Genomic DNA, 20,189 nt, shown 5'->3' on the forward strand with positions numbered 1-20,189 from the left:
CGCACTTTTACTGTATTGAGTAAGTATTAATACTTTGTAATCTTTTAAATCAGTACCCTTATTACAAATGCGAAAGCGTGTTTTTTGTTGGTTTGTCCTTCAATCACGTTACAATGGTGCAACAGATTGACGTGATTTTTGCATGGGTATAGAATATAGATAAAGACCTGGAGATACAAAACTCGATCTAGGCAGTGTTTGTTACCAGTACCCGTAGTATACGATTTTACGTCTCACCAAACGTTGCTAGAATTCGAGAATCGAAACACAATAACATCAAAGTAAAATGGACCTAAAGAGCCTTGAATTGAAGTCAAAAATTCAATGCCACTGATTTTAATTTCGCAACGTTTCCGCTTGGAGCGCTGGCTGTAGATGTGTAGACAAACTTGAGCTTTAAAACAAGGTACTTAAGATCCAGTTTTCTATAACGCAGAAGTGTTTCGACTCTCGAATTCTAGGAACGTTTGGTGTGACGTAAAATCTTATACTACGGGTACTGACTACCAGAGTGAACGAGTTTCCTTCATCCAAAGAATTCTAAGGGAGATCGCCTACCGCAACTTTTTGCAGCGATTCCCTTTTTATTTTTATTAATTAACAAATCAAAAATAAAACCGGCTAAGTGCGAGTCGGACTCGCGCACGAACGGTTCCGTAGCATTATCTATAAAAACGGCAAATAAAATCACGTTTGTTGTATGGTAGCCCCCTTAAATATTTATTTTATTCTGTTTTTTAATCTTTTTTGTTATAGCGGCAACAGAATTTCAATAGTCTAACTATCACGGTTCATGGGATACAGCCTGGTGATAGACAGACGGACGGACAGCGGAGTCTTAGTCATATAGGTTCCCATTTTACCCTTTGGGTACGGAAGCCTAAAAAACGCCGTGGGCGGTATCTGCCGTCTCTATACTATACCGTTATTAGTGGAGCGACAAGCACACTTCTATACCAGTTCTGAATTTTGTGACTGACATATTAAACAAAACTAACTAACTAAACCTATTTGATAAATAAACACACAAAGGATGATGATAGCATTAATCAGGAACGAGTGCCCCACTGGGTACGAAATTGGTCAAGTTAAATTTGGGCGTGTGACCTCGTTCTATACATCGGCCTATTCATTGAGAGGTACCTACTTAGCACCTAGGCCGAGCTATGATTTTATTAAATTGATCCCATACTCGATCCCAAGTCATCAACATCATGATCAACCCATCGCCGGCTCACTATTGAGCACGGGTCTTCTCTCAGAATGAAATGCGTTTGACCATAGTCTATTTTAGGGTTCCGTACCTCAAAAGGAAAAATGGAATCCTTATAGGATCACTTTGTTGCCTGTCTGTTTTATTATTCAGGTACTAGTTAGCACTTGACTGCAATCTCACCAGGTGGTAAGTGATGATGCAGTTTAAGATGGGAGCGGGCTAACCTGGAAGGGGTATGGCAGTTTTTATTAAACCCAGGGTCCTATGGTTTCTACACGGCATAGTACCGGAACGCTAAATCGATTGGCGGCACGGTTTTGCCCACAGATTAGAGAAGTAAAGGCTGCTGGTAAGGTGGTAACTAGCTACGGCTGAAGCGTTCCATCAGACCAGACCAGAAATTTAGCATATAAAATTCCAAACCCCTGCCAGGATTCGAACCCATCGATTCGAACGAGTCTACCGTTAAAGCATATTTAATTTCTTAAGGCTCATAATTCGAAAAAGTTAGAAGTGCGTGCCCAGGATCGACCCCCGGGGCCCTAAACCTTTCGAAAAGCAGGCGGACCAATTAACCGCTAGAATACCATCATGTACCGCCGCCCGAGCGCAAATTTGTGGCACGCTTTTTATAAATATTTATAATTAAAATTGTATGTGCTCCGTTACCATAAAATAATACCGTAATCCCTTATAGTGTATTAAACGTGAACGCAAATACGAAATTTTAATGAAATTGGTTTTATATCAATCGAATAAAACTTTTTCTCCTAATGGTCGTGTAAAAAATGTGTATGTTTATAGGGAAACTTCGCGATTTTTTTTGTATCGAGCCAAATTGTGCCAATCGTGTTTTGGCTCTAGTAATTCAATAAAGAATATCCTTAATTTTTATAATATTAGAAAATAAATAAACAAATTTGTAGTTTTTGAGGCCAAAACTTGATTCTTTGAACATCCGAAATGTTTCTCAACACCGCTTTTGGGACGCATATCGCCTTAAAGAAACGTAAAAAAATAAAAATCTGTGAGTTGCTGAGTTTTGAACTTTGGACATAGTCTGTGATGGTAATCTTTGCAGGTAATAGGTATGCAGACGAAGTCGCGTTATTCATCTATAATGTGTTTCTATAATTATAATAAATTATTCCTGTTTATTGTCATAATGAACTCATTGTGTGTACCTAGTGTGTGTGTTCTGCTGCATGTTGGCACGATCTGAAAATACAATTTTATCGCGACAGAATAGGGTCAATGAACTTTTTTTATCTCCGCGTTCATACTTCATACCTAAAATCTAGTTTACATAGTGTCATTAATCCATACTTACTCCATACTAATATTATAAATGCGAAAGTGTGTCTGTCTGTCTGTCTGCTAGCTTTTTACGGCCCAACCGTTCAACCGATTTTGATGAAATTTGGTACAGAGTTAGCTTATATCTCGGGGAAGGACATAGGCTACTTTTTATCCCGGAAACATAATGAGTTCCCACGAGATTTTAAAAAACCTAAATCCACGCGTACGAAGTCGCGGGCATCTGCTAGTAGCCACTATGGTCGTGTTACTATCCTATAATAGGACGGTGTTGAGAGGAGGTTATTCGCACCGCGATCCATACAAACGTAGTTTGGTATTTCTACACTAATCTAGACTAATAAGTAAAATTGAAGTGTCTGTCTGTAATTTACAAATAACTACGTCATATTAAGCTCATATGGTTATTTGAACTGTTCCATAACTGAATCACACGTTTTTGAATTTTTTGTAGTGTTTGTTTGTTTTGTTAGTTTGAATTAATCCTATAAGGGTTCCTTTTTTCTTTGGAACCGACGGAACCCTAAAAATTGTAATTGAAATAAGATACCTTTCTATTGGTAGGCAAAAAGTGATATTTAAAAATTTATATGAAAAGCAAACATGAATTATTTATTAAATTCTGTAGGCGGTCGGTGTCCCCAATCCGGCTGAATTCAAAAGCTTTTAGAACGATATTTTTTATCTCTGTTAGCTGATTTATTATTGAATTTTTATCATTTGCAAAATATTCAGGTTTATTACTTATGTCGAGATGCCTACTTAATTACCCGTAGCTTTCTAGCATTAGGTACCTATTCTATTTATAGAGTTAACGTGCATTTTACATTTTTTCTTATTATATTTTTAGGGTTACGTACCTCAAAAGGTAAAACGGAACCCTCATAGGATCACTTTGTTGTGTATCTGTCTGTCCGTCTGTCGTATTTGACGTCTGTCAAGGTAGGTAGGTCTTATAGGATAAGAAAAAGAAAAAATCCGAAAACCTTGAATTATTTCACAAAATGTGTTCATGAACATGATAAAAATAAGTATGTCACTCTCCAATTCCTTAATTGGATATTTGCCTACTTTTGAATTTGATAAATATTATTACTTTATCATAAACTAGGATAAAAATAATGACGTACGCTGAAAAAAAATATTTAAATCCAACAAAGATTTACAAAGTTACAGGCATTTTAATTTTGGACTGGGAGAGTATTCTATCCCTTTCTCGCAAAACGAAAATTTGTATGAAACCGCACGAAGCTACTATGGCATTAGTAGGTGTGACGTCAAACTGCTATATCGCTATCTCTGTCTAATCAGAAATATTTAAATGCGCATAACTTTTTTGTTATTTGATCGATTTAATTAGTTTTTTCAGTTTACGTATTATTTTTCTTCTAGTTTATAATAAAGTAATAAAAAAATTGGAGTCAAATACCCAATTATATCAATAATCTGTTGCGATATGATTGAAGGACATAAACACACTTTTGCATTTTATAATATTAGCAGAATCCAATATAGAATTAGTCGAATGCGGCAGACACTAAATTATTTAAATCTTTAAAGCACTAAACAAATAGATTATTGTAGCTGGAGATAATTTTACACCGACAATTTTTTAAATTGAAGACCTTCTTTTATAAAGTCTGTTAATTTTTGTTTGTGCGGATGTTTGAATTCCTACAGAAACGCGAAGGCGTGGCGCATAATTGAATTTAATTTAGCAGAACTTTTATCTGCTAAATTAAATTCAATTATCTGCTTTACACATTCTCAAGAGCACGGCATGCAGCTACTAACTAGTTATTCAAATCGTGCGATAAAAAGTGAATAATGAAGTAAGTAGACCATGACATTCTAGTCTTCGTAGTTGCAGAGATAAGTACCTTACTTAAAACGCATCACTGTTTTTTCAATTTTTTATTTAAAACACACATACATTTAAAATACTTCGAACTCCACTCCGATGCAGCAAAAATCTAAGCAACCCTTCTTCTTCGCTCTTGGCTGGTTTCCGCACTTAAACGCTTCCGTCTGTTGTGCGTTAAGCAACCCTTAATAATTGTCTTAAAATCTACCTAAATAACTACCTAAAAACTTATGGAACATGTAGAATTATTTTCCTACTCATATTTAACCCAAAAAGGAAACAATGATACTGATTCTGAGCACAACCTAATTTTAGAGTATTCGCATACTCTTCTTAGGGGCGTCCAAGTCAAATCTCATCTAATCTTACGTTGGAGAGAGGGGAGGGGGTTGTTAAGCTATAACAAATTAACAAAAAACTTAACAACAATAACGAACAAAAAAACGAAACAAATTGTGTGAATTTGGAATTGTTCAAAACACGATACGCGTACTCTACCGACAGTTTTCTCAACGGTACCTACTGGTTGCTCGACATTTCAGTCAAGTGCTGACATCACGCGGCCACGCGCATTAGCAATTTGCGGACAATTATGTTTACGTGGGGAATAGTGAGAAGTTTACGCTTGGCCGCGGACGCGAACGCAGTCTGTGCGAATTATCGTCGCGCACTCGCTCATGAATTTTAATGGTCGCCTCGCGTGATTGTTTACTGCTTGATCAGAATTAATTGTTGCTATGCGCCTTAACGTGCCTACAGATTCATTCCATTTTTGACGATCGTCACTCAAGTCTACAGACGCGGAAATCCACCAGGTAACTGGGCGGAACATCGATAAAATATGTGCTAAAGCCTGAAAAAGGCGTAGTTACCTAGGCTTTTTATCTTTTCTTTCTTTCTGTAGGCTTTAATTCAAAACATCAGTACCCTTAATGCGAAAGTGTGTGTTTGTTGCTTTGTCCTTCAATCACGTCGCAACTGGAGAGTGACATACGCTACTTTTTATCCCGGAAAATCAAAGAGTTCCCACGGGATTTTTAAAAATCCAAATTGCACACGGACGAAGTGGTGGGCATTATTAGCTAGTAATACAATAATGGCAAATTGTTTGCCGTAGACTGCGAGTAGACAGCCGCCCTAAGCCAAAGACAAATCACACGCGATTCTGTTGCAATATAGAACATTTCTTTGATAGTGTTTATTTATTCATATGTTTCAAGTTTCAACTAAATAAATTGTACCTAGGTATTTAACAGCTGTACAAACTATAAATACGAATAAAATGGGCACAGACGTAGATCCATTGATTGCGCTATTGTTTTGAACTAAACCATATACCTATTTTATCTTTAGTTAGCGATAAATGCACATCGAGCGAAGATGCTACAAGCTTTTGTACTTTATACTGAAATCATTAGTTAAAGATAGATGTATAATGTTACCGGACAAGTATTCAAGTATTGTTATTTTTACCGGTAATAATAATGTTATCGAGATAACGTTAATATGTAGATGTATTGTGGCATCGTTATTTTTATCGTTACTTTTTAACGTTAACATAACGGTACCTTGGTAACGCTACAAAATACCGATAAATCGGTATAGCACGATAAACCGTCCTCGCAAATATTAATCGTTAAAAAAGGAAAGACTCGAAATCCCGTACTTAGTACAAAAGGACTCACGACCCTCAGCAACGAAGAATGCGACACAGATAGAGACACGCAGACTTACTTGATTGGTAGTTAAGTCCCACTGATCGGCGACGAAGGACTGTCGGCTGTACAGGAACACGGGAACCTGGTGGTCCTTCACTGGCGCCGGATCGCTATTGACCCGCACCACTGTTAGATGTGTCGTTGTAGTGCCCACTGTAGACAAAGGCAACAATTATTGCATTGTACATTCCAAATATAAATTAGCGTTATGTAGGACGGCTTCCGACTGGAAGCCGTCCTACATAACCTCCCGCTATATAATATATATAATATATAATAGTCCGCTGGGTGAGGAGGGCAGAGCAGCGTGTTTGGTGGTGCGCTCTTGGAAAGGCCTATGTTCAGCATTGGACGCATACAGGTTGATGGAATAAAATAGAAAAAACATTTCAAAGGATCTGTCTATCTCAAACTATGATAGCTTACAGCATGGCCCGGTGGACCTTGGATATAATACCAGACTAAGATATCGAGGTCTTAGCCAAGTCGGCAGCAGGGACAGAACTACCAGTATTATTTGTAACGTTACCAAAGTATCGTTATGTCAGCGATAAAAAGTAACGATAAAAATAACAATACACTTATATCCATTAACGTTATCTAGGTACATGTGATGTACACTGTACAAAGTAGCATCTTTGCTCAACGCACATTTACCGTTAACTAACGATAAAATTGGTATACCGCTTCACTACTGTTACTGTTCATGAGATACAGCCCGCTGACAGACAGACGGACGGACAGCGGAGGCTTAACAATTTGGTCCCGTTGCCAACGTACGGGTACGGAACCCCAAAAAGTATAGCAATTAGCAGATAAGTAATTAATAGTAAGACTTAGGCCAAATGGGTGATAGTCGTGTCACCCATTTGGCCTAAGCCAAACTGTGTGGAGAGGGAATTGCCCTATAGCCCTCGGGAGGACCTGTGGATGATGGACACGGGGCGGTCCGTCGCTCCTTGGGTTGGTTGGCGTGCTGTGGTTCCGGCATGCTTCTAACAGTGTTTGGGGGCACGTATAGTGCTCCAGTGGTGAGTCTGCTGCGGCGGACATCCGCTGGCGGAGTAACGAGGCGTTGTCGGTCCCTTGTGCTCCGTCGTTAGCGGTGGGATGGAACTTCGTGAAGTTTTTAGTCAGTAGGAGTCCGACATAACCACTGTGCTCCCCCGTGGGCGGTGGTATCCATGATGGATTTTCCTCACGAGAAAAAAGGCCAATCTGTGTTGAGCCCGTTTCCCAAAAAATACAAAATTCTTGAATAAATCTCGTCTAATGTATTTTCGCTCGCATAACAACTAAGGAGAAAACATCGTTCGAAAATTGTCTGTTTATTTATTTCAATTTACATAAAGCTATTGTTTTCCCGGCTTTGGCAGGCTTAACTTCCAAAGCTAACAGATGTTCTTCGAATAACAAAGGTTACATTTTCTGTATTTCATTTTTACCTACCTATAATATTTATCTACGAACTAGCTGGTGCCCGCGTCTTCGTCCGCGTGGATTTAGGTTTTCAAAATCCCGTGGGAACACTTTGATTTTCCGGGATAAAAAGTAGCCTATGTGTTAATCCAGAGTATAATCTGTGCTCATTCCAAATTTCAGCCAAATCCTTTCAGTAGTTTTTGCGTGAATTAGTAACAAACATACACATACATACACACTCACACACACACACACACACACACACACACACACACACAAACTTTGGCCTTTATAATATTAGTGTGATAGCCTTGTGCTGTTAGGCTACGTGATGGCTACGTGATAATATTTTCAATGACTTAATTTTATTCAATCATATTATTACTAAGTATTTGTTTACGACTGTGTTCGTATTCTATGTGAGCGAATAATCATAAAAAAATATGTATCTGCATAATCAATCATCTTTATTATCTGGATTTGCTATCGTGCTGACTATCATAGTTGATGCAATTGAAAATATTATGTTGTGTAACAGAATGAACGGAAAAAAAGTGAAAATCCTAACCCGATTACGATAAGAGCTAAAAGTATACTCCGATTTATGTCCGAGACCGATTTTTATCGGTCGACGACCGACTGAAGGGACGCAGTGTCCGATTTCCGCCCAACGCGGTCTTATTAATTTTTCAGGACAAAAAGTAGCCTATATCACTCTCCAGGTCTTTAACTATATCCATGTTAAAAATCACGTCGATCCGTTGTTCCATTGAGGCATGATTGAGGGACAAACTTTAGTAGTAGGATATGTATACCTAACTAAACCGTCTCGCAAAATTAGTCCATCCATTGCGTGAAAACCGGATGAAAATTCTACCGTAGTTTCGGAGATTAGCGCCTACAGATACTTACCTAGTGATAGTGATAAGTATTTTATGACTAGATGATGCCCACGACCTCGTTCGGTGTGGATTTAGATTTTTAAAAATCCCGTGGGATCTCATTTATTTCCCGGGATAAAAAGTAGTCTTTGTCACTCTCCAGGTTTTTGACTACATATATCGATGCAAAAAAATCACGTCGATCCGTTGCTCCGTTGCGACGTGATTGAAGGACAAACCAATAAACCAACAAACAAACACACTTTCGCATTTATAATTTGGGTACTGATAGACCATAGAGCAGAAACAAAGAGGAGATGTTGTATTAAGATTTCCCTATGAAATATCGAGTGACATTTTGCGGGGTGAGGGGTTGTGGAACGCCGCCCACGTCTCAATTTTCCATCTGCGGGTTAGTAGCAAAACTACTCGCTTAGCGACCTAACATCGATATATTGATGTCACTACATAGTTCAGCTATCTCACACTAGATGTCAATAATCTAGAACTTTTTTAATAATTACGTATAAAATTACTTACAAATGAAATGTGATACCATTCATAGCATTAGAACGTCTGTCTGAATAACTTTGACACAATAAAACACAACACTTCATCCTTTTGTTCTTAAAAACGCGAAAACACACCGATAATACGAGTCTCAATATATGTGAACCTGACGAACGCAGACAGCATACTAACTAAGGCCCCGCCCACAGTGATGACGTCAGGACCTAGTTGAAAATCACAGTGCACAGTTGCTTAGGCCAACTCCTCTTTGTTTCTGCTCTATGTGATAGACAGACAGTTGTTATCAGTCCGTCTGAGCGAATAATAACAGACACTTTCGACAGCTCTGTTACGATAACAGGGTGTTATCAGAGTCGCACTGGTTTTTGCAGCTCCGTAACAAGATATAAACTACCATTACACCACAGTTTTGCAAATATTCTAATCAGCTTGTTGTTCGAGACGATACGATAAATTGTTTGAAACATTTGCTGTGTCTCGCTTGTCTCATACATATTCTTCATCATCATCATTATCAACCGATAGGCGTCCACTGCTGGACATAGGTTTCTTGTAGGGACTTGACGTGACGACGCACTAAGGCTAAGAGTTTGAACTCCAGAATTCCGGTTTTGGTGTAACTCCGGAGTTTCGAAAGATTATAGATTCGTTTGTGAAACCGGAGTTACCTATTGTTAACATAACCGGAGTTTCGATATTTTTAGAAAAAAGTCGAACTTTTCAGCGTTTACATAATATACAGTACATCATCGTCATCATCATGATCAACCCAACGCCGGCTCACTACAGAGCACGGGTCTCCTCTCAGACTGAGAAGGGTTTTTCCCTTAGAAAAATCTTACTATAATAGTTTTACCAGGTGGTAAAATAAAGTTTCCTATTCAGTTTTCTAACTGATCCGTTTTATTTCATGCTTAACAGACTTAAACTTTTATTTAAGCGCAAGAAACATTCAAAATTCAAATGCATTAAGTCACATTAAAATGTTTTAACGAAGCTTAGAAACTCCGGTACTCCGGACTTGAAACGCTCAGCATCAAAAACTGACTGCGGAGCTGAAAAATGGTTCGATTTTCAAGCCCTACACGCCACGGTCTTGCGTCGCCTGAATCCAGCGGCATCTTGCGACCCGTTTGATGTCATCTGTCCACCTATAGGATCTTCCAACGCTGGGCGTTCCGGTGCGAGATCGCCACTCATCTTGATCGCACCTTGCTACTCCAACGTCTACCGGTTTTTCGAACTAACTATGTACGTCGAGATGGCAATCGGGGAGGGACAGCCCATAGCCCCTTTTTTTTTTTTTTCCGTGGGGAAATCCTCATGGATGCCACCGCACCCGGGGAGGTACGGAGGTTATGTCGGACTCTTACCGACTAAAACCCCACGATGTTCCACGCATCGCCTGGTGGCTGGGCTACGGGGCCAAACACGTTCACGCAACCCAGCCAGCGGCGCCTGCTAAGGACCCACCTCAGGGGACCAATAAAATCCCTACACACCGTCTGAGGCGCACCAGGAACACGAAGGTGCGCCTCCCGACTCGAGGACTGGTTTCTTTCCGGACGATAGACTAGCCCATAGCCCCTGCGCTAACCTAGTGACGGCGAGCGCGGGTGACGTGCGGGTGTGCGGGGCGTCCCCCCGCCTCATACCCCGATGGCAATCTCGACCTGTCGCGGACTATAAGTACCCACCCATCCGAATTTATTTGCTTTGTTTGGTAGGTCAGTCACCATGTACCTACCTACATCCAAAATGAAAAAATATTTCGAAGTATTCGCGATCAATTTATAGAACACTAGAGGCTGTGACAATAGCTTATACTTCGTCCGCGTGGAATATATAAATTTCAAACCCTTATTTCACCCCCTTAGGGCTTGAATTTTTAAAAACCCTTAGCGGATGCCTACGTCATAATAGCTATCTGCATGCTAAATTTCAGCCCGATCCGTCCAGTAGTTTGAGCTGTGCGTTGATAGATCAGTCAGTCAGTCAGTCAGTCAGTCACTTTTCCCTTTTATTTATTTAGATAATAACATTATAATATTTTATAAATTAAATTTTATGATCTATGTCTTACCAGTTACCAAGTTAAACACTAAACACCAAATACATAGAATTAACATTAAGATTAAACAGCAAACTTGGTATGAAACTCGTTTAGTTATGGCTATGTAAGAGCGGTCGAATTAGCACTTGTTTCATACATAGGGCTACTATACGTCGGAACTTTCCGGACATGTCAGGACTTTTAAGCACTTGTCAGGGTTCCGGCTGGAGTTGTCAGAATTTTTGACTATTCAGTGAAGAAATATTTTCTGACATTTTAAAACCAAACAAAACACTTTCTGTCGGTGGCTAAATTTAAAACCTCAATAGCTCTACGGTCAGGGAGCGGATTGAAATCCAAAAGGACCGACAGATCAAGTGCAATAATTGTCGTACCGATAGTGCAAAACAAGAGAGTCACATAGGCTTCCGTATTCGGGTAAAAGATATTTAATTTCTCAATCGAATCTGTTTTCCGAGTGGTGGTAGTCTTGTTATAATATTACCATAAGTGGTACAAGTTGTCCTACCTGAAATAAATAGATACAAGGTTTTTGATAATAACCGTGACATCTCGTTAGCAAGCTGAAATTAGGACCGATGTGTAGATGTACCAAAAAAATAATGAGCCTCGTAGCGTGATACCCGTGGGAGGTATGAGGTCCTAAAGAATTTGTTTTAAACTCCAATGTTACAACAAACAGCTGTTCGTGTAAATGACCTCGTAAAAAACTGCTGCGAACTCGAAGGACCATTTGAAGTTTGAACGTTTGCCAAGTAGCAGAGACAGTGAAAGAATCTATGGCACTAACTATTTGATACCTACTACTTACATTTGCAATGTTATATGATTTTTTAAACACGCTGTATATTTTTTTCTTTCCCATAGTGACACGGAAGACATCGTAACTTTGAAATAATCCATTCACACATCTTATACACAGAAAAACACATAATATTTTAATCTAACATAGTATTCATTGATTTTTTACGTTGTTCTTTTTTTTCTTTTGTAATTTTTCAATTTGGAGGTGGGCGTCAACAACTGTAACACAGTTTCTGATTAAAGCAGTTGTTACCGTTCTTTACTTTTAAGGCATTGATTGATTGATTGTAAAAAAAAAAATGATTTTATATTTTAATTTTAATTTAGGATTTTTGGCAGGACTTTTCAATTTTACGTCTCGTAGCCCTATCGATAGTAGAATAAGGTTATTAGTGTCGCTTAGCGGCCGCTATAGCAGACGGGAAATTGCATCATCACTCCTAATATTCTAATTCGTTTTCGTACGCACTTTAAAGTTTGCTCGTTTCGGTTACTAAGGCCTTCCAAGGTTTGATATAGGGTTGTCAGCAATAGGGTGCCAGCCAGGTAACCTCCCAGTGTGCCTGGGTGCTGCTGGTCCCTTTTGGATGCATCGGACATCCGAGGGGAAGAGCAGTATTCGGGCCGGTGCACCCCGGTAACATGGCTAATAATCTCTCTTCGGGGATATTGTAAGCCATGGCTAATGACCTGGCAGGGGGAGGTTTCTCCGCGTGTCCCTCTGCCTAGCAGAGGGCACAGTGGATGGGGCGGAGGATGGGACGCGGGCGACGGGTGCGTGAAAAATCAAGGATTTCGAATCGGATTTTCTTATCAGAATTTCGATGTCATACCATACTGCAAAAGTATTTATTAACTGAAAACTGCATATGAATATTTACAATATAAATGATATGCGCCGGCGCAGGTTGTTACTGTGCAACCGAGCAATTTACTCTTAATTATTCAATCAAAGCATATTCAATCTTATGGCACAGGTATTACGGCAATCATAGTTATTAATATAAGTTGGTTTAGAAAACAATAGTTATAGGCGTGAATAATTTACGCGTAATTATTTGAGAATAGTGTACGCATAATATATAACTTGTGTTATAACAATAACTTGGTGATGATTGTATGATAATTAATAAACACTATTATCAATAGGTTTACCACAACACCTTTTCGTTATAGGTGTCCACAGTCCTCTGTACAAGGCCTGCATGGAGGTCGATGAAACACCGACGTACGTGCTCCTAGAGTGAGTAGAGAGAACGGGCGTGGCAGAACAACGTGAGCGCCATTTGGGTTCCCCAACCTCACTCTATGAAGCCCTCCGCAACTTGGGCGGTCTACTCGGCTTCTGGAGCGAGCTTGGATGGCTCGAGTGAAGACTTCGGCGGGGAGGGGCAATGCACGCACGACAGTCGGAAATGTTTCAGTGCGGAAACCAGTCCAGAGTGAAAAAGCAATGTTCCGCTACATTGCTGCATAGCTCGGAATGTAATGTCATACAAGCTTATAGAGATTGTATGGGGACCAGTAGTGCCGCGACAGGACTGGGACAGCTGGTGACAGCACTGTTGCGGCAGCGCTGCTACGTGCAGCGTGGTTCGGAATCATACCTACGTGGAGTTACTTAGAACGTAAGCGATATTATGAGCCGTTAATGCTATTTGAGTTTATTTAAAAACTAGAGGATGCCTGCGACTTCATCCGCGTGGATTTAGGTTTTTTAATAATCCCTTGGGAACTCTTTGATTTTTCGTGATAAAAATTAGCATATATGTCCTTCCCCGGGATGTAAGCTAACTCTGTACCAAATTTCATCAAAATCGGTTAAACTGTTGGGCAGACAGACAGACACACTTTCGCATTATAATATTAATCTTAATATATAAAAGGAAAAGGTGACTGACTGACTGACTGATCTATCAACGCACAGCTCAAACTACTGGACGGATCGGGCTGAAATTTGGCATGCAGAAAGCTATTACGACGTATCACGTAGGCATCCGCTAAGAAAGGATTTTTGAAAATTCAACCCCTAAGGGGGTGAAATAGGGGTTTGAAATTTATGTAGTACACGCGGACGAAGTCGCGAGCATAAGCTAGTATCCGGATATATTAGAAGAAGTCGAGTGTGACAGCCCTAATAATAAAGCGCGGTAAACAACGATACGTTAGTTATTTACTTTCATTTCATTTGAGCGGAGAGAATTGCTTATCGCGTATAAAGAATGACGATTGAAGAAAATCTACTGGGAATAATTCAAAGCGATTCATTCAATACATTTTCTAATAAACCACTTTCCTTGAATATAATGTGGCTTCTGTTTTTGGCTGAATATTCTTTTGAAGTATTTAACTTAGACAGGTTCTCTTTCGAAGAGTTTCTTAGGAATTGTAATAAAAGGAACTGTACGAAGATTGAACGTTGTGTGTTATCACTGCTTAGTAATAGTGAATAAATTAATCGCTCAAGTACGATTGCAAGTTGGAAGTCGACTCGCAGTCCGATATGAAGGGTTTCGTACCATGCATCGTACAAGAAATAACACTTTAGTATGCTCTATATATCTCAGCCTAAGTGAAAATGATATTACTAAATAATTTTAAATACATATCAAAAATTGCGTAACCGGCAGGAATCGAACCTGGATCTTCTGGGTTCGCGCCCGATACGGGCCTTTGAAAGTAGTTTCGATAACTGCAAAGTGTCGCTACTAGATGCCATTAAATAGTCGCTTCAGTACTGAGTTAACATACATATCACCAATTTCGTCACTGGCAGTAAGCGAGACCGTGGTCGAGTGGTCAAGGCATCGGGCGCGAACCCAGAAGATGCAGGTTCGATTCCTGCCGGTTACGCAATTTTTGATATGTATTTAAAATTATTTAGTAATTTCCTTGAAGTGTATGTAAACACTAAAAAATTATAGAAAATGATATGTTACCTGTAAGCGTGCACATTCGTCTGCTGTTGATGTCCTGCATGACCTGCCTCATCAGCCCGCTGAGGTCCTTCGCGTCACCAGACAGCGATTGCTTTGACAGCCACTCCGTCTCCAGCTCCATTGATAACTGGGAAAAGAGTTACCTCAATGGATTATAGCAGATAAAGGAGGCTAATTCGATCGTACACAAAACATCCATACTACTAAAATTATAAGTTCTAAAGTGTATCTTTCTGTCTCTCTGCTAGCTTTTCACGGCCCGTTCGTTTAACCGATTTTGATACCCCATGATGAACCTATATCCGTCCCCAGAATGTAATCTAACTCTGTCCAAATTCCCTATCACTCTTTTGTAAAAATAAGTAAAATATGGCGCGTAGGCAACAACGAATTGGCGGACGGACGTGCGCTATGATTGGCTGGAATATTTTCGCGCCATTCAAAAATAAGATTTCTGAGCAGGTACATTGCCGTAGAATAGAATAGAATTTGTTTGCTGAATATGAGTACATAGGATGTTTACAATAAATTATAACTAAGTATAAGCGACCTTCATATTCTACTACATAATATCTAGCATGCAAATATTCAATACTTATTTTTAGGAAATCTACACAGATGATCCTGATGAGATTAAGATTGGTAAGTACATGATAAATTATTATTATTTTTTTAGAAAAGAAGTGCTCAAAAATATTTATCCAAAAAGAATATTTAAAAAGTGTCTCTTAATTAGATGTCAAATTATTTTGAGATTATTTATTATTATAACTTAAAAATTCGGAGATCGAATAAAATGATTTATCACAGAGCCAACGAAAGAGTTTTTTTTTAAAGCGCCCAGCCCAGTAGGTTTACGTAACTTATAAAAGTGGTAGTACGGTTCTGTACTGTACTTACCAGATATTCTGTGAGCTTTTTAACCAGTGGCTCCAAGTGCACAGTGCGTGCCCAGGCGTCACACACAAAGCACAGGTTGAAGTAGTACGCGTTGCGAGCATACTTCTTGTTGTCTATCCGCACAGGGAACCCAAGGACCTTGGACCCTAGCAGTGTGCTGCAAAAAATTTTATTTATTAAATCATATTTTAATGTAGATAATGGTTACATACCACGATTGATTTGGCGTTTTTATTTGTCGATATTTCAACCCAATTGGGTATTTGACTACATCAAAAATTAATTATTTTTCAGTGATTATTAAATAGAGGGTTTTCCAAAATACGTAAAATCCACGTCCTTTGTTGGTTTTAAGTGTAATAACCATTTTAAATTAACGATTAAACTAAAAAAAGCACGTCAAATGATTGTGACGTCACACACCGGTATTTTATAGAATATCGCATATTAAGCGAGTGTTTTGACGTTTGATAAAAAGTTACTGATTTGACTAGTTGGCAAATACCATATTGCACGGGTCGTAGTCACGTACACTCTCCCTTTATACACTGTAGTCTGTGACGTACACAATGGGACTGCGCCCTGCGGTGCTGCGGGAGATGAAGTCTGTAGCGAACTACCCTCTTTCTTGTTATTATTTTATTAAAGGCAGACTTTTATTAATTACTAGGTAATGCCCGCGACTTCGTTCGCGTAAATTTCGGTTACTGAAAATTCTGTTGAAACTGCTTGATGTTCTGGGATAAAAAGTAGCCTTTATGTCCTTCCCCGGGATGTAAGCAAACTCTGTACAAAATTTCGTCAAAATACCAATGGGCCGTGAAAAGCTAGCAGATAGACAGACAGACAGACAGACGGACAAACAGACAGACATACAGACACACTTTCGCATCATAATATTAGTATAGAAGTATCACATTTATTATATTAGTAAGGATTTTACTTAAGTAACTGTCTACTTCATTTATTTTAATTTAACTAGCGTTTCCTCATTTTTAGGGTTCCGTACCTCAAAAGGAAAAACGAAACCCTTATAGGATCACTTTGTTGTCTGTCTGTCTGTCCATCTGTGTGTCAAGAAACCTACAGGGTACTTCCCGTTGACCTAGAACCATTAAATTTGGCAGGTAGGTGGGTCTTATAGCTGGTATTAGGGGAAAAATCTGAAAACCGTGAATTTGTGGTTACATTACACAAAAAAAAATTTTTGGTCATAATTAGTATTTTCAATTTTCTTAGTAAGATAACTATATCAAGTGGGGTATCATATGAAAGGTCTTTACCTGTGCATTCTAAAACAGATTTTATTTATTTTTATGTGTCATAGTTTTTGAATTATCGTGCAAAATGACGAAAAAATAAGACTGCAGTACGGAACCCTCAATGCGCGAGCCTGACTCGCACTTGGCCGGTTTTTAAGGATTTATGCTGCTGTGATTTTTAGTAGGTAATTATCTAAGTAACAATACCTATTTGGCTTAACATAAAGGGATAGACTACTGGTCAAAATTATTGCCTCCTATGAGTGTTTTTAAGCAATTAAATATTATTATCTTTAATGGTAAAAGAAAACATTGTGAGAAAACCTTTGGACTGTGATGAATTATGATGATGATGATCAATGATCATGAAAACTGAGCCATAAAGAGTAAGGACATATTATAACAACAAAAATTAAAAACTCCAATTAAGTATAATTGCAGAACAAATTACTTCATTAAGATAATTAAAAATTAATGACAAGTCATTAACTAAGTTAAAAAATAATTAAGTGGACACTTAATACCTACTTAGTATTCAGTATTATGACAATAAAAATGGCATTTAATATTTTTCTTGATTATTTCTTCTCATGACATTTTGACATAGTTTTTCATTGAATAACTAAGTACGTACCTACTTCATAAAAAAAGTAAGTTAGTTTAGTGTGACAATGGGGCCGATTCTCTTGAACTTGTGGTATTTTAGTTTAGCTTAGAGATTGTTCTCTAAGCTAAACTAAATTAACAGTAGGGCGATTGTCTAAAACCTGCATCAATCATTATTACAATCTCAATTGTTCTGATTGGCTGAATTTGTGCGATTCTTGTTGCAACAATGCATTGTGGCCAATAGTGAGCGAGTATTAACCAATCAGAGATGATTGTGATTGTGACATTGTAGCTGTCAAACAACCACGGTAGGGCCACTGGTCTAAATCTAGTGCTATCTTTTTCCGCAAGCAATATTATGACAGGGATATCAATATATTTAGATGTGTCATTTTAGTGTAGAGATTGAGTACAAGGGAATCAGCCCCAATACGTATCTCATTCAAATACAAGATGTGTATAATTATTTTAAAAAGTCATAGACTTTATAATTCTTAAAAAGTTACACAGGTACCCCAGGTAGGTACATACTCTCAGTAAGCTTAACCGGTTTTTTTACACTATTGAAATATAAAAAATCTACATAAAAGCTAAATGACAATAAGGAAATAAGTATCTGCATCTGTAAAAAACTGGCTTATTTTTGTTGTGCTTGGAATGCAAGTACCTAATAATTTAAATAAATTAGGTAGGCACATGTTATGTCATTTGCAGTTTGCATAAAATTAACATAACACACAGTAATTTATTATAGGTACTTATTTAAACATTAATACATATTTTATTCCTAAAAACAATACACACCAAATTGAACCTCCACATTTTTGAAAGTTAGATAGAAATGATAATCCTTTACCTTCTTTTTTAATTTCATAAGCCTTGACGGGGCATGGGGCCTATTAAAGTGCTCTTTCTCTTCTAAGTTTGTCAATCTCTCTGGCACAGAGTTAGTTGTTAGAGTTGGTGTCTTATAAGAAGGAGCTCAGGGATCGATGCCTGGCAGGGCATTTCTAGTTGGAGGGAAATGTGGAATGTTACCTACTAGTTTAATTCAAGTGCTATAAGTGTTTATAAAAATAATTGGTACTCACACAGTCAAAGTGCACCTCTGCAACTGCACTTTAGGAATGATATAATGACTGACTGTATCAAAAATATCTTTGGATATATAGTTCTCGGGGACCTGGCAGGTTATTCTCGGCCCCGCAGTAGGGTGGAACTCGCACAGAAATATACAACGGATGGGACCTTCCTGTCCACAACCCTCGTAGTACTTCGAGTTCCCATCCATCACGAAAGATCCCACTTCTTCACACATTAAAACGAAAAATTAACTTAAAATCCCAAAAGTAACCAGTTGCACCCACTTCACTGACTAAAACCACGATTTAGGTAATACAACAAAATAATATTATTTTTTGAAAGTTGATAAAACACTCGCTAAGTTTAAAAAATACAAAATAGAAACACGCGGGTACTTGCCTCCGCAGAATTTAATAAACTGTCATTTTTTTAGTCTTCTCCATTGTTCAAGTTTGACAGAAAGCGTTGCTCAAACGCATAAAGCTGAGGCCGCACTAAACAAGCGATTGTGATGCGATAAAACATATTATGTCCGCATTGCAGCGGCGATAAACCAGTGATTCGCGATTATATCGATTAATGCTTGGCCGCATTGATTTGGTCGCAATTCTCTAGAAGCGATTGATGTCTACATTAGAACAGAGGGCGCGGGACAGCGACCAGCATCTGAACTCAATACTTGGAGTCTGAGTGCCGTGCGGCATGTAGTCGCGGTTGTGTTTGGTTGTGTTACGATTGAAAGAAGACCTATATTCCCATATACATCGGTAAATAAATTAATCTTACCTATGCATTCCGGAAATGAAGTTTTTATTTCAGTCTTATTAACTTTGCTATCAGAAGCCTATCTTTGTGATTATTCAATATCCAAATAAGCTATCTAAACGTATCTATTGTCTATTGCTATATCTATAAGTAGGTACCTACTTGACTCATATCTAATTTCGTCCAATAAATGATTATTTATATAGTATTTTGCTTAAAACAACGAAATATATCAATAACAATTATTAAAAACGCAGGATGGATATATAAATCCAATTTAAAAAAATACAATTTTTATTTTTATTTGAAACGCAGAAAACGCTGTCAGCCATGATGTGACGTCATTAAATATGTAAACAAAGAAATGTCATTCCTATGTCACGCGGGGACTAACGTAGTATCCATATATATAAAATTTAGAGTCCTGACTAACTTATATATCAACGCACAGCCTAAACATCTAAACAGCTGGGCCTAGATACATGAAATTTGGTGAGTGTGTTCTTTGTAGGTAAAGAGAAGGTATCCACTAGGAAAGGATTTTTTGAAATTCCACCTCTGAGTGGGTTAAATGGAGGTTTGAAATTTATGAAGTCCACGCGGGCGAAGTCACGAGCATAAGCTAGTTTTTATATATTTCTAAAAACTCATAGTAAACGTAAAAAAATATCGTTTTCTCTTTATAAATTGAATAAGTTATTAAGTAAGACTTACAACAAAGTGATCTTTGCAAAAATAAATTTGGGTTGAAGTCGTTAGTCATATAGGATCCCTTTAAGCAAGTCTTTGCGTGTTACGTATATT

The 20,189-nt window shown here is 38.3% G+C and overlaps 1 protein-coding gene across 1 annotated transcript in view; it reads right to left on the reverse strand.

Moving 5' to 3' along the window:
* The window catches only part of LOC117989253 (GATOR1 complex protein NPRL2-like), a 41,069-nt gene extending 21,881 nt beyond the window's left edge, over positions 1-19,188 (reverse strand). The window contains exons 1-4 of the mRNA XM_034976602.2: positions 18,629-19,188; positions 15,667-15,823; positions 14,767-14,893; positions 6,132-6,268 (exon numbers count right to left, since the gene is read on the reverse strand). Coding sequence (XP_034832493.1) covers positions 6,132-6,268; positions 14,767-14,893; positions 15,667-15,823; positions 18,629-18,855 — 648 coding nt within the window. The 5' untranslated portion in view covers positions 18,856-19,188. The remainder of the gene's footprint in view (positions 1-6,131; positions 6,269-14,766; positions 14,894-15,666; positions 15,824-18,628) is intronic.
* Between the last annotated feature and the right edge of the window lie 1,001 nt (positions 19,189-20,189).

The sequence above is a fragment of the Maniola hyperantus genome, chromosome 15, assembly GCF_902806685.2.
Source record: "Maniola hyperantus chromosome 15, iAphHyp1.2, whole genome shotgun sequence".
NCBI lineage: Eukaryota > Metazoa > Arthropoda > Insecta > Lepidoptera > Nymphalidae > Maniola > Maniola hyperantus.